Source organism: Manacus candei, unplaced genomic scaffold, assembly GCF_025592945.1.
Source record: "Manacus candei isolate 608988 ecotype Guabito, Panama unplaced genomic scaffold, ASM2559294v1 h1tg000052l, whole genome shotgun sequence".
NCBI lineage: Eukaryota > Metazoa > Chordata > Aves > Passeriformes > Pipridae > Manacus > Manacus candei.
The window spans coordinates 4,859,319-4,874,229 of NW_026138100.1; the positions used below are offsets into that span (position 1 = coordinate 4,859,319).

At 42.6% G+C, this 14,911-nt stretch overlaps 1 protein-coding gene across 3 annotated transcripts in view; it reads right to left on the reverse strand.

Moving 5' to 3' along the window:
* AKAP12 (A-kinase anchoring protein 12) overlaps positions 1-14,911 on the reverse strand; it is a 30,555-nt gene that overhangs the window by 14,735 nt on the left and 909 nt on the right. The window contains exon 2 of one of the 3 annotated variants that reach the window (XM_051801645.1): positions 6,075-6,261. In XM_051801645.1, the coding sequence (XP_051657605.1) occupies positions 6,075-6,261 (187 nt within the window). Of the gene's footprint in view, positions 1-354; positions 554-1,947; positions 2,159-6,074; positions 6,262-14,911 lie in introns of those variants that run through there. The other 2 variants (XM_051801646.1, XM_051801647.1) reach the window with 2 other exon arrangements.

Consider the following 14,911-nt stretch of genomic DNA (forward strand, 5'->3'; position numbering starts at 1 on the left):
ACCAGCCCAGCTGTTCTGTTTGGGAACCAAACCAGCGAGCTACAAATATTTATGAAATTTCATGGTTAGACAAGCTGTCCACATCTCACATTCAGTGGCTTGGTTCTGCTTCTTAAAATAAAACGTATTCACTAAGTGTAAGAGAGATGCAACACTAGCACTTAGGGTTTTGAGAGGAAAAAAAAAAATCTGCTCTGCTAACAACAAGGGTAGAATAAGCAATATAGGTCAGTTAATGCTAGGACATTTTTAAGAACCCCTAATGAATAATGAAAATGCACAATGAAAAACAGATTGAATTTTTCCTTTATCAAAACGACCGCAAAAAGACTAATGTAAATATCACAAACTCACCATAAAGGAGATGAAGCCGCATCTGCACGCATTAGACACAGGACAGCTTAAAACACTCCCACATAGCAACAAGCAGAGGTAGTCAGTCCCTTCCAAGAAATGGTAACTCGCATTATGAGCTAGGTGCAGTTCTTGCAAAACATACTATAGAAGCAGCTGCTGTGCTGCAGTGAAAATCCAAAGTTTCTTCCACAGGAATTATTAAATAAGGAAAACCTCAAATGATCAAACTGTGCAACCCTATAAAGAGATTGCTTTTGAAAAACAGTTTAACCTTTAATTACTAACAATAAAAGGAAATAAAAAAAATAGAGAACCCTTGAGGAAAGAGACTCAGCATGTGATAAGCTCATTAAACATCGAGTTTAATGAAAACCCTATTGTAAACAGCGGTAGGATATCTCCTCCACTACTAACTGATTCAAATCACGTACAGTCCTCCCCAGGGCCTGTTTTAAATGGAGCCGCACTTCTGCAGGCTTTGTTGTCAATATGTATTGTAAAGTTAAAGTATTTTGCATTAACAAACTCCCCCTATGCATTGAATTCATTCACTGGCTCTAGCAAACAAAATACACGAGAGTAAATAATTATTTAATTAATACAACGAAATAAAGACTTCCTAGATGGTTAAAGACATTCATCATCAATCTGAAAGAAATTCTGATGCAAATTAGTTATCTTAACAAAAAAAGATCGGTGCTTGTGTATTTAAACTTTCATAATGCCACTTTATCTCCCAGAGAAAGACACAGGTTTGTGCAAGCTCAGCAGTGCATGATAATGTTTTTTCCTTTTAATTCCTTGCTCCTCCAAAACTTATTATCTTTTCAGAAAGCACATTTAGTTTATGGTATTAGTTCTCAGACTTCAGTGGCTCCTGTGCTATTTCCTTAAGTAAAATGTGCGGAGTTCAATGCACACAGTATATAGTTTTTGGTATCACAGGCTGGGATCCTGCTGCCCCTCATGCATACACACACTCTGCCACAGTGCTCCTCTCTGAATTTTGCTTTGTTGAGGTAAAACAGCTATACGGTAACAGCTTTATTTCTCTCATGCAAATATTTTTACAGCTTATAAACAATGCTAACTTCTATATTTCCTCCAATTTCACCTAGTTTAGCTCTTAAGGTATTTTATTGCCTTATTACTTGATTAACGTAGCACAGCATCTTCAATGCGGTCACTACCTCACTTTCAGATACCAGGTCATAGCCTGGTCCTGTAGAAAAACACCGAGTTAGCACCTCCACATTCATATAGCCTCGTACTGCAGGTACCACATCGAAGGTCCCACTGAGGCGACATGAAACTTCTTAGAAGTTTCAGCAACCTTCGCTTGGAAACCACTCTCACGGAGACAAAAATGCCTAAGCCAGACCATTTAACTCCTAACGCCCTGCCAGGAAATCCACAGTCAGTAAAGCTGGGGGAATCGAGGCCCCGGAGGCGCCCCACACAGGCGCATCACCGCCAGCCCCGGGGATGCTGCTGCGGCCACCCCCCAAACACGCACAGCCCGGGCGCTACTCAGCCCACAGAAGGTAAAACCGCGTGTGCCGACACCTCGGCAGTGCCACACCGCCTTACCCGCGATCGTCACTGTCCCCAGCATGGCTGAAGCGACGCTGGCCACCGCGAACACCCCTCTCCCGCTCCGAGGTTCCTCCCACGGGCGCAGGGCAGCGCCGACCGACGGGAGCGAGGGAGCCGGGCGGCAGCCGCGCTTCCACCGCCCCGGCAACCGGCTGGCTGGACGGAGAGTCTGGTTGAATGAGGACTGGTTGATGGAGGCCTGGCTCCCTCCCGCGCCCCACGGCCGCTCCCCCAGCCCCGGACAGCCCCGAGCCCCGCCCGGGACCACCCCCGCCCGCCCGGCCGGGGCGGGCCCTGCTGGCCCTGGAGCGCGGCTCGGCTCGGCTCTTCTCACCGCTGGACGGCACAGTAGTGGTGCCTCAACGTGTCCGCCTTGGAACTGCCACTTCAAGCCTTTATCTTTCTCTGCCCCGAAGGGAAGAAGCGCCGGCTGCCGCTTTGCACACAGCCGCGCTTCAGTTCCCGCTGCTGTAATGCCTTCCTGATGCAGCTTCCCACAAGGTATCCTCACCAAACCTCAACAGATGCTCCTTAAAAGACACAAGTATTTTACCCCTCATAAATAAAACCATATGAAACACTTCTGTTTCTCCCCACTGAAACATTTGCTCCTTTGCCTATTAACTGTCACATAGGGGCTAGTTTGGTCTTTTTTGTTTGGTTTGGGTTTTTTGTTTGTTTGGTTGTTTTTTTAATTGAAATTCTCTACAACATAATTATTTATAAATTGTCTCAAAGGCTGCTGTTACTCTGGATACTTGTACTATAGTAATGTAATGCTCCTACCGATAGTAAAAAGGGATGCAATATGATAAAACAAAATGTAAAAGATCAGTACCTAATATAGGTGACCTCCTATTATAGCAACAATACTTCTATGAGTTATGTTGAATATCTCTAAAATTGTGATGATATAGGGGCCTTCATCTATGGCTCTGATTGCCAGCACCAACTTCCCAGTTAATTTACCAGACTTCCTGGTTAATTTAGTCAGATAGTGGCAACTTTAATGAATCTGGGTCATCTCTCAAATGGTCTTCTGAATGCAACATTCAAATGACAACAACAGAACCAAGCAATCCACCCAAAAAGCCTTCAAACACTACTTTACTGTAGGCAAATACCAGTGTTGTCTCAGTGCTCCATGTCATGATGCTTTACTTCTGATTTTATAGACTTTGCAATCAGGGTGAAATAAAGAATGAGTGGAGAACACGAAGTGTAGCACTAAAATGGTGTATTTCTCGATGTGGAGATATTTCTCTGCATGGAGCATTGAAGAGATACCTCTTCCCCACCTTTATTGCTCTGCTAAAGACAAGTGAACCAGAGTCTGTAAGGTCCAGAGGGGAGGATATAAACAGTTATGAACACCTGAATGTAGCCTTTACTTGAGCTATCTTTCCAATGCTTGACAGGGCAAATTTTGTCTCTATAGATGATGTCATTTTCAGCTATTGCTACCAGGAAATACATGCCCTGTCACCTTCATAAAGTGATTTTTTACTTTGAGAGCAAACACACAGAACTGTTTTCCCTTTCACATAAATTATGCTACCATGTAGACTTGGTTCCATTAACAGTGACATAAAGCCTGATAAAAATAGGAACAACACACAGTAAAATTTTAAAGAGGAAAGTTTCATAAATGAAAGCTAAAACATGTCACATCCTATTTTTAGTGTCTAAAGCCCCTACCGATGTGATTTTGTATTGGGTTTTCATGGCCAGCTTTTGGTAGCAGGGCAGCTACGGGGGTGGCTTCTGTGAGAAGCTGCCAGAAGCTTCCCCCATGTCTGGAAGAGCCAATGCCAGCCAGCTCCAGGATGGAGCCGCTGCCAGACAAAGCCAAGCCAATCAGGAATAATAGTAATGCCTCTGTGATAACATACTTAAGAACAGGAAAAAAAGTTGCTGGGCAGATGAAAATTGCAGCCAGAGAAGAGCAGAGTGAGAACATGTGAACAAGTCTGCTGACACCAAGGTCAGTGCAGAAGGAGGGGGAGGAGGTGCTCCAGGTGCCAGAGCTGAGGTTCCCCTGGAGCCCTTGGTGGAGACTATGGTGAAGCAGCTGTGCCCCTGCAGCCCATGAAGGACCATGGGGATGCAGAGATCCACCGGCAGCCTGTGGCAGAGCCCACGCCAGAGCAGGTGGATGCCCAAAGGAGGCTGTGACTCCGTGGAAGGCCAATGCTGGAGCAGGGTCCTGGCAGGGACCTGCTGACCCATGGAGAGAGGAGCCCACACTGGAGTAGGTTTTCCCGGTAGGACTTCTGCCCTTGTGGGGGACCCACTTGTAGCAGGCTGTTGCTGAAGGACTGACCCCGTGGAAAAGTGACCCATGTTGCAGCAATTTGTGAAGAACTGTTGCCTGTGGGATGAATTCACATTGGAGAAGTTTGTGAAGGACTGTCTCACATGGGAGGGACCTAACTCTGGAGCAGGGGAAGGACTCCTCTCTTTGAGAAGTGGCAGGAACAACCTGAGATGAACTGACAGTGACCTCCCATTCCAGTTTCCCTTTACCACTAGGGGAGAAGGAGGTAGAACTTGGAAAGGAGGGAGGGGTGGGGGGAAGGTGTTTTTAATATTTGTTTTACTTCTCATTCTCCTGTTCTGATTTTGTTGGTAATAAATTTAATTAATATCCCCATTTCGAGTCTCTTTTGCCTGTGACACTGATCAGCGAGTAACCTCTCCCAGACCTTGTCACAACTCACAAACCCTTTGTTATATTTTCTCTCCTCTGTCCAGTTGCAGAGTAGAGTGAGAGTGGCTTAGTGGGTACCTAGAATCCAGCCAGGGTCAACCCACTACAGTCTTTTTGGTGCCAAAACCCAGGAACATGAGGATTTTTAGATAAGGATAGTAACTGGGAGAGGTAACAGGCAAAACAAGTACCGAACAATGTTAGAGAATGAAATTTTTGTGGTAATCGTGGTGAATGGTCAAGAGGTGGATTTTGTGTAAATTGTCCACTTTTGTTTGGTGTTGTGATGATGTTATTTTGATTTTTGTGAGGGGAATTTTTGTTATGTTTTGTTTTGGTTGGTTGTCTTTGTTGATGTAAGTGGAAGTCGTGTGATGAATGTGGATTTTAATGCTATTTCCTAAATATGTGATTAACAGAAGTAATGGGTGGAAAAATAATCTTCTATTGGGATAATAGTGTTACAGCAATTAATCTGAAGACATGACCAAGAACCGCATTTATTAGGATTCAGACCCTAAAGTACACTAAGGGTTACACACATGCCTTAAGCTGCTCTGCAGGCTGACACTGAAGATTGTGCCTCGTCCTACCCTGTTCCCATCCCTTCCCTGCTCTCCAACACCAGCATTAGTTGCCTGCTCTGACTGAAAACTATCCCTCCGTTTTGCCATCCTGTCAAAAAAGTCAGCTAGCAGCGGGATTTCTAAAGCAGATCTCACTGCATGCCTGTGAACAGGAACAGAGGGAAGAAAGAAGAGGCTGATGAGAGCAGGAAAGGTGGGCTGTCAAGATCACCCAGGAGAAAGAGCAGCACATTTCTGACTGTGCAGCAAGGCAAGGAGAGATTCTGAAGACAGAACAGACAGGGATGTCTATGATGAGAAAGGTTCTGTGATCAAAATGCAAATCCAGTTAAAACCAGAAGGAAAGGGAACAGATTAGCAGCCTGCCCCTTCCTGTGTGTTCCAAGTCATTTATCACTAATATCAGTAAGGAATTAACATAAAAGGCTTTCTGCCTTATGAAGGAAGGGACAGGCCTATGCAGCAGGAACTTCCAATACAGGAAGAGGAAACTGAGCTATTTCTACAGGTGAATGGCTGGGATGAGAAGCAGGCAAGTAGAGGCACCAAGAGCCAAAAAAACACCCCTAAGGGGAGAACAGGTGGACATCCCCACCACTGACACTGATAGCTTCAGTCCACAAGCCATTTGTCATCTGAATTCTCCTACAGAGAAAACATCTCCCATGAAACAATGCCCTAGAAGAAGCACTTAAGCAACAGCAGAACACTTCAGTAACTACCTGTTCACTAGGAGGTGACTAGTTGAGCCCCATTTCTACCTCTCAATCCATTTACCATCTCAGCCTCTATGATCTGCCCACTGAACGCAGGTTTTTACTTACCATTTGTTCCAGTGGGCTCCGCTTGCTCTCGGGGTGGTTCTTGGAGGGGTGAAGCCACCTCTGGCTGCTGCCCATCCAGTTCCTTAGATGCTGTAACAGCTCCTAGCTGCTGTGGCTCCTGTGCTGAGCCATCATGCTTCAAATTGTCTTCACTAACATCAGGTACTGGTAAACTTGCATTTAAAACCTGCATGGTCGAGTATTGATTGAAGAATGGTAGGGTAGGAGAAGGCAAGAAGGGGAAAAAAAAAAAAAAAAAAGAAAACATCAAGATTAGGCTCATTCCCCTCAACCAACCCCACAGAATATTGTTGTTTCATCCTCATTTTGAATATATGCATGTAAGCATTTTAACTTTATTAAATCAAAGTACTTCTGTGAGAAAAAAACCCCAACATAATCTGGGCCTATTTATCTTACCATTCTCCCACATGAAACATGTGGGAGAAGAAAGTCTTACAGACAATGGCCTATAACCTTGTGTAGAAATTGGTAAGGTAAATCTAGATGATGGAAAGAAATTCTTCATTCAAAATGCCTGGCACAATTACTCTGATATATGAATGAATCCTGTCTACAATACAGTCTTTGGTATTGCTTCTCTACTGATGTGCTTATCTTATCATCACCAACAATACAACTACAAAGAAACTGAATTATTCAGGACAAAAAGCAGAATACATGTATATCTCCCATGAGGAAATGCAGTGAAACTGAGATTAAAACTAGAATTTTTGGACCTCAGCTATTAGGCAGACGTTATTCTTACAGGAGGAAAGAGCTTTGCAAATCTTTGGGACTCTGCACTATAGCATTTTAACTATTTTTTTTTAGATTTGCTAATATGTGCAAAAAAAAAAAATATCTCTTTTTCAGCTTCCACATTTGATACATTTGAATTATTTTCAGAATTTGTACTGGCTTGCTATATAACAAGAAATGTACTTTCAAAAGCATGTTTTTATTTTAAAAGTATGAACTATGTTGTGGCCATTAAAAGATACTTAATTACCCTTTAATTGTTTGTTTATTTAGCTCTCCAATCAATTCTATTACCTTCCAGCAGAAGCCATTTTAACTAATTAACCGCTATTCCTGAAGTGAAGGTTTAAACTTCCTCTGGTAGAACAGCAAACCTTAATTACATATCATTGTCGTATGACTTTGTTGTACTCCCAACATACTGCTATTGAAGACCTGTTAATTAAACAAAGGTACTAGAGATAGATCCCATCTTTCAGCGTAATGTAAAATCCAAATGCCTGAAGCACCAAACTGGGATCAGAAAGATGCCACACTGCTGATGATTCTCTTCCAAACCCCACTAAATAAAGCTTCTGAATGGGGAAATCCATTTATTTATTTTTAATAGCAATTAGTCTGCTGCAACAGAATTTCAAATCAACAGACGAAGTGCCAGGCAAAGGGGTTTCCTCTTAATCATCCAACTCTTTTCACATGCTGGCTGAGATCTTGGAGAAGCACCGCACAGGCAATGAAGTGAGTGCATTTAGGTTACCGATTTTCAGTTCAGAAGCCCTTAATTAAGCCAAATTGTTTCCACCCGGCGTTGTTGTGCTCCTCAAAGCTGCCTTTCACAGCCACATAATCCACCTCACGAAAAAGGATCCCATCCTGCTCCACTGCCAATACCACAGATGGAATAATTTGGCTTCAGAGTTTTCACATGCTGAGACCAGATATTAAATAGAAGAAACACAGAATGGCCAAACACTCAGATTACATTCCCGCTTCTCACATCATCCTTCTCATAAATCTAAAACACAGGAACTCAGGAGGGATAAAGATGCCACACCACCACAGAACAAAGGCACGTAAACCCTGAGAAGCTTCTCTGCAGTTGCACACAGCATTAACTGAATGGCAGTAACTCATTAAAGAGAAGCAAGAAAATCAGGTGCAGAAAATAGCAGCTTAATTCTTAAAGGCCTTTGAGATTCTTCAGTACAAATTTATTAGCAGACCATTATTATTTTTTTTAATAGTAAGTTTTACTGATTCATTCTTGAAAGACAACTGCTAGGCCTGCAAACACAAGAACAACCTTAACTTGATTGGCTCTCAGGGCATTTGGCTACCTGAAGGAAAAGCCATGAAGGCTATTTGAAGATGACACCCTCAGAATTAGCATCAACAATTCTTTGAAGTCACAAGAAAGGCAACAGCACTGAATATCTTAGCACTCCTCACGTTATCTGAGGATTTCTTCACCTCTCTTTCCAAAACCCAGTGCTCCCCCAGGCAGCACAGTTTTAAAGCTAGAGTGCTATGTACAGATACATAAAGTCTACCATTTGCCAAAGTGCTTAATAAGCATCTGTGGACTCTGCAAGGAACCAGCGTACAAAGGTATTTGGTACCCCAATGCAGTACAACTTGTCTCCTTTTTAAATTGAGGCCAGACTGTTTATGATAAAGTACTAACTATGGTAACACTTAACATTCCCCCCAGCTCTGAATTTATTCTACAGCCACGATGCATCCAGGAGAACAGTGACTATATAATCCCAAAGATTTGTGATTTCAGATCAAAATCCAGAAGTCACTGGATCTAGCAGACAACCCTTCGGATCTGTTAAATTCTGTGATACCTTCCAGTATGAGAAACAGAATTAAATATAAAACATTATTAAATGTAAGACTGTAAGTGGCTTTTACAACCAGCTAGTATAATTATAATCCCTGTTCACCTTGTACATAAATTCAATTTTGAAAGTAGGACCCATCAGTCATAACTGAGTAAAAATGTAAATACATGGAAAATTTCTACTTTCAGATCTGACCAGACCTGCAGTATTAACCCCACCCTGCCACGACCTTTTTACCCCAGTCTCTTGGGAAAGAGCTTGATGTGATTCTTGGCCATAGGAAGACAAATTTGGATTTTCAAATCAAGTGTTCTGCTCTAAATAACTGAATCATTAAAATTAATAAAACAATAGTATTTTTCCAAACTAAAATGCACACAAAGGAGATGAAACTTTTGGGGAGGTTGAAATGTGAAAGGAGACACAACAGCATCATTAATTAAAAAAAAAAAAAAAATTCTGTTCCAAAAAAAAGTTGCTCAGGCTCTTTATGAGGGTCATTGCAGTCTGTCCCACTGCATTAGTCCTCAAAAGAAACTAATTTCAATTTTCATTCACATTAACTGCTTCATTTCTCTGAAGGGATCTAAACTGCAGTTTAGTCCAATTATGTCTAATTTGGTGAGCAGTGTTCTTAATTCCATTGAGAATAGTTGTAAAGCTTAGACAAATATAATGTCAGAGTTTAGAGATGGGTGAAAACTTTAAAGACAAAATTAACAGTATTAGGAATCTCGTTATTCATCTCTGTGTATTTATCTACAAGTAACAAGACATTACAGTTGGCAGGTTTGTCAACATTTATCAGGTTTTTGTGGCACACATTCACCACAGTCCTTTGATTATTAATTTATGAACGTGTTGTCTCATAAACACAGGAGAAACCAAAGAGAACTGGTTATCCAGTTCGCTGCTCCTTCAGCTTCTTCATTCCCAAAACAAAGGACCATTAGCAAAGCAACATTCAAGTTTCTCTCACGCCACTACTATACATCATGCACGTATTTTTTAAATATTTGCCTCACATCCACCACAAAGGTGGAAGCAAAGGGCAGACACACAGCTAATGAGAATAAAATGCCCATGTCACTCAAACCAACAGCAGCTTCTGCTCCATCTTGCACACAGCAGTAAGTCCAACGGTTGGACCACATTAAACACCTACAGAATTTAAAATGGATGAAGAAGACTAACACAAAGAATTACACGAGGTGTGGATGAACAGCAGGTCCCTGATCTCCCACTATACATTAGTGCATGCTTCCTTCAGGCACTGCTCTGGAAGGGTTCACAGCACCCAGCCTCTTTCCCCACTAGCAATCACCACCATTCCCAACATTCCTTGTACCAGACCCAAATCATTCCACAGATTCCTCACACCAGGCCCAAACTGCACCAGAGTTAATTTTGCCTCATTCTGTTAATCCTGCTACACTGATTCTACATTAGATTACTAAAATAGCCAGATCCAGCTGTCTGAACAACTGAGCAAACTAACATAATGGTCTCTAATATTTTTCCTGAAGTTTTATTTTGAAACTCTGGGAAAGACTGTTGGCCTGCTCAGGGGGTCTGCTCTGAACACATGCTGCTTCATTAAAAAGATCTTCAAACACCAGCATTTGGGAAAAAAATGAAATTAGATCACTCCAACTCTCTGTTCACAGCAGTTTGTGTTGTTTTGCATTAGCTAAGACATTAGAGGTTTGTGGGACATTGCAAACTCCAGGTGGAGAAAACACAAGACCCTACTCAGTAAGGCACATAACACAATTTCAATACCTTATTTCTGGATAACATCTCATGAAGACAAAGCCAAGAACCTTCTCCTCATGTTCCATCCCCTCAGATCTACTCTGCTTCTCTCCTAACTCTCAGCCTGACTTCACTGTGACACCTCCTTATGGATGACTACCCTCAAAATCCACATGGCTAAAACAAAACAGACAGTTTTTGCACCCGCATCATCTCTGTGATCTCTTTTTGCAACCTGTGAAAGAAGCACTACCCGCAGTCTGTCAGTCTGGTCCCACCTGAAGCCTGATCCAACCTGAGCTCCTCCCAGGTCTCATACTTTTCAGCTCTTTTGGACACCAACTTACTGCTGCATTCACACAAGTAAAACTCACACAGGCTCTAAGGATCAGTCAGAACAAGGGCCGAGCACAAAGCACACTCCTCTCCTCTCAGTAACTACCAGGCTTGCATTTCCAACCTAGAAGACTTTCAAAGATCCGAGCTCCTCTTTGCAACTCTTTAGCCTCTACAACATCAAACACAAGCTAATTGCCTCGACTTTCAAAGTGCCTGGACACTCCTTCTACCACCCCTTCTTATCTCCTATAGGATTGGGGGAGTATTTCACGCTTTTGGTGCCCCTGTGACACCAATTTCCTTTGTGCATTTTTTCAACTACACATTTTTATGCTTTCTCCCCAGCCACCCCACAGGCATGGTCAGACCTCCGAACCTTACCACCGAAATATACCACTCTTCCTCCCCAGTTGGAACAGAAGTATCTAAAGGGAATCAGACCCTGGTTGAACCAGGGTAACCCTGAAGCCTCAGACCAAATGCCTCAAACTGGGGCTCTTAAGAGACACAGTCTAGGGACTTTTCCTTGAATAAGCTTAGTTTTACCATTGCTAATGCAGTATTTTCAGGCTGACTCCCCAGAACACAGTTGTTTAAACAGCAGATGTAAGTTTGTCCCAGCTATTATTTGTCAGGCACTTGGACAATAAGACACTGACATCTCAGCTGGTAACCTCTTTAGAAGAGACAGTTCCAAATATTTACTGTCTAGCACACACTTGCTCTCATTACAACACAGGTAGCATAATCAAGTTACTACTCAGAAACGGGAATCATCCCAAAACCACTGTTTGAACAGCTCCCTGCTTAAGAGGGAGCCCTTGCATGCAAGCAAGTGAGGAATCCACCACATAACACTTTAAAGCCACCAACCCTCATAAAAGATTTTCTCTAACAAACCTCAATCACGGTGCAAGAATAGCTTATTAACACGTCAGTGTTCCTCCAAATTCTCTCTTTAGAAGTTCCCTTACATTGTTTCAGGTAGCTGTTTCATCACAGCTTGGCTCTCTCAGCAGGGCCACAAAAAGAAACCTGTATTAAAGCTGGTATTATCTTGAGCCTCTAAATAAAATACAAGTGGCACGAGTGTGACTGTAGCGTGTAACATTGCATTAGCTGCAACGCTGGTACGATGACGCAGCTCTCCTTGCATCACCCACACGGCTCAAAGTCACCTCCTGCCCCACAGCAGGGCACCACGCTGGCATTTTTTTCCAGCTCTCTGATGCTCAGTATCAAAATGGGAAGTCGGGTGAGAGGCACATCACTGCTATGACCAGAGAGGGAGCTCACAAGATGGAGATGGCCAAAGCGATCCAGCCACGTGCTGCCACCAACAGAAGCATCTCACCCAGCTTCCTGTCCAATCCCATCGCAAGGTCCTGCCTGCTCTCCTGTATCTGCAGCTTCTGCTGAATCCCAGAAGCCAAGACATCTTGCTAAATCAGCACAGAATGACCTTACCAAAGAGTCGAAACAGCTTTCCAGGGGGTTAGCTCCTTGAAACAGCTTGCACAGTGCCAGAAGCAACAAGGGGAAGCTGACCTGGAGAGGAGGCGGGAGCACAGGAACCACCCCATAGCTTTTGTCAGTTCAGGACACCCAAGGTTTGTCTGGTCCAAGACCAAAAAGATCTCATTCCTACTTTTAGTGCTCTTGAGATCTGCTAAATCCTTCTCAGGCCAAGCTTTAGGCCTCTGTGCTGCTCAGGGCAGTCTGCCTGGGAGGTTTCACAAAGCAGACAGTCTACCAGCTGACAGCCACCAACGGGGAAAGTTGTTTCATTTCCCCTCCTGCCCTGCTGCAGACACTTGCCTTGTGCCAGCTCTTGGTCTCACCTCTGCATCGCAGAAGTCAAACAAACTCACAAGATCAGCAAAATCGTCTGGAAAGAATAAATTTCACTGTTTCCAGAAGGGTTAGTGAGTTTAACTTGATTACAGAAAGGTAAGGTTAGGACATGACACAGGACCAAGTGAAGCTGTATCACCTGGGGCAACAGGGAAGAGGAATAGTGGAGGAAGAAAAGGAAGGGGAAAAAGAGCATTGCTACTCAAACAGCAAGGAGTTAACACCATCAGAAAGATAGCCTTCTCCAGAACCACACCCTGTCCCTTATTTTCAGCAGGACCTTGGTTATCAATTCACAAATCTGATGAATTCATTTCAGGCAGTTGAATGGATTAGTGCCCACAGAATCCCTCACATTCCCTGGCAGAGGGAGCTTCCCCTAGAGGGGTGGCTATCTAAGATAAGGAGCAGCTCCTCCACTGACAGAGTTTCAGTCTCCTCTGCTACAGTAAAGAAATCCACCCACTTCAAGTTCCACTATCATAGTGGGTTGGAAACTCTGGAGCTGCTTTATGTGCAATACACCACAAACTTTTGAAAGGATGGGGTGAACAGCTGAGGTCCTAACCCCATGAGCCCACATTTAACCTGTAGTGTTTGTGAGCCAGCACCCAAAGGCCCCTAGAGATCCCTCACTCTGTAGACCAAGTGCTTTCCAGGATCTCCCACAGAGAGAGATCCTGTAGAAAGTAGGAAGACTGCAGAAGTGAGAAACACTAAAATATATAACCTCCCTTTCAGTAACCAGGACACCTCAAAGCTGGTATCTGACCAAAGTGTCACATGTGAACAACATAACAGCTTAAAGGCTATAAATTTGGTCCTTTCTAGAAGAAAAGGCAAGGAGCTTTTCATCTTGTAAAGAATACAACTACGTCATCAAAGAAATTTGATTAAATATTTCAAGGAATTTCATGTGACAAAAAAGGACAACTGCTCTGAGATTTTATAACCTGCATTAGACTAGTTGCCAAGACAGTTTGTTATTGACTTCCCAAGGCTCACTCAAGCTGGATTCCACTAAAGTCAGTTTCCAAAGTTTTTCTTCTAAAAGACGGGGTTGTGATAAGCGTTTTAATTTGGAAAATGCAAGAAATAAGACCACCCTTCAAAACATCCCCATTGTATCTTCTGCAAACAAATTAGCCCTCTAACAGATTTCTCCAGGGGCACCACAGGACCTAGTAACCTTCAAATTCAAAGGGCTGGAAGGAATAATGATGAAAAACTGTGTCACAAATCTACATGAAGTTACATTACTATAGTAAGGCAGACTAAATGAGATATTAAAAAAAGTATGACCAAACTTGATTAAAAATTGTTTTTCTTTTTATGTAATGTAATGGAAGGCAGAAATAGCTGTTTGAGAAGAACAGCATTAATATACTGCTTCTTATAGCAGTGAAATGATAATAGAACTTCCCCACTTCTAAACAGTTCTACTTAAATAACAAGGTAAAAACCTATTCAAAAACATTTTTCCTAAAGCTTAGAAGATATAAAACACGGTATTAGTAAAAAAAATAATCTCTACTTGAGAACAGTATTAATGGTATTCCCTTTATTTAGAGGGTCTTAGTTCCCATAACTGGATAAACATGGCTATGAATATTACGCCCCTTAGTCGAAGTCCCATTATCTCAATTTTTAAAAAACCACAATAGCCAAATGCTTGCCCTATATAATGTCAGCATCTGAATTCTAAAATTGCCCAACACAACTGCTTAATATTTTGTTAACCAACACCAATCCCCAACGCTTATTTGGTTAAAAAGAAAATAAAATAAATCTTGGTTAATTTAAAGTTCATTCGCAATGTGGTTTTCAAATCTGTCAAAACACGCACAAGGAGGTCTAGCAGCAGCCAGGAACTATGGGAAATTCAACTTGAAAGTTAAATCTGAACCACAAGGTCAAAGAAACAAAGTCATAACCAGTTCTCAAGCTCTAACACACCCACGCACCAGTCACAGAAACTTCGGAGTATCCCTGCTCTGAGCACTCAAACTCTGAAGAGCTGAAAGAAGGGGATCTCGGTAGAACGTGGTATTATTTCTCCCCTCACAAACTCACGCCTACCCAAAGCAACGCTATGTAAACACGCAGATGCACATAACCTCCCTTTCAGTCCCCAAATCCCCTAAACGCGCCTATTCCAGAGGGATAAATGGGTTCATTCATAATCTATTTTTAAACACCAGACATGTTTTAAAAGAATTTCTTTTAATTCTTCAACGTCTTTATTTAAAACAACACATACCTAGAGCTCCTTCGCTCCCC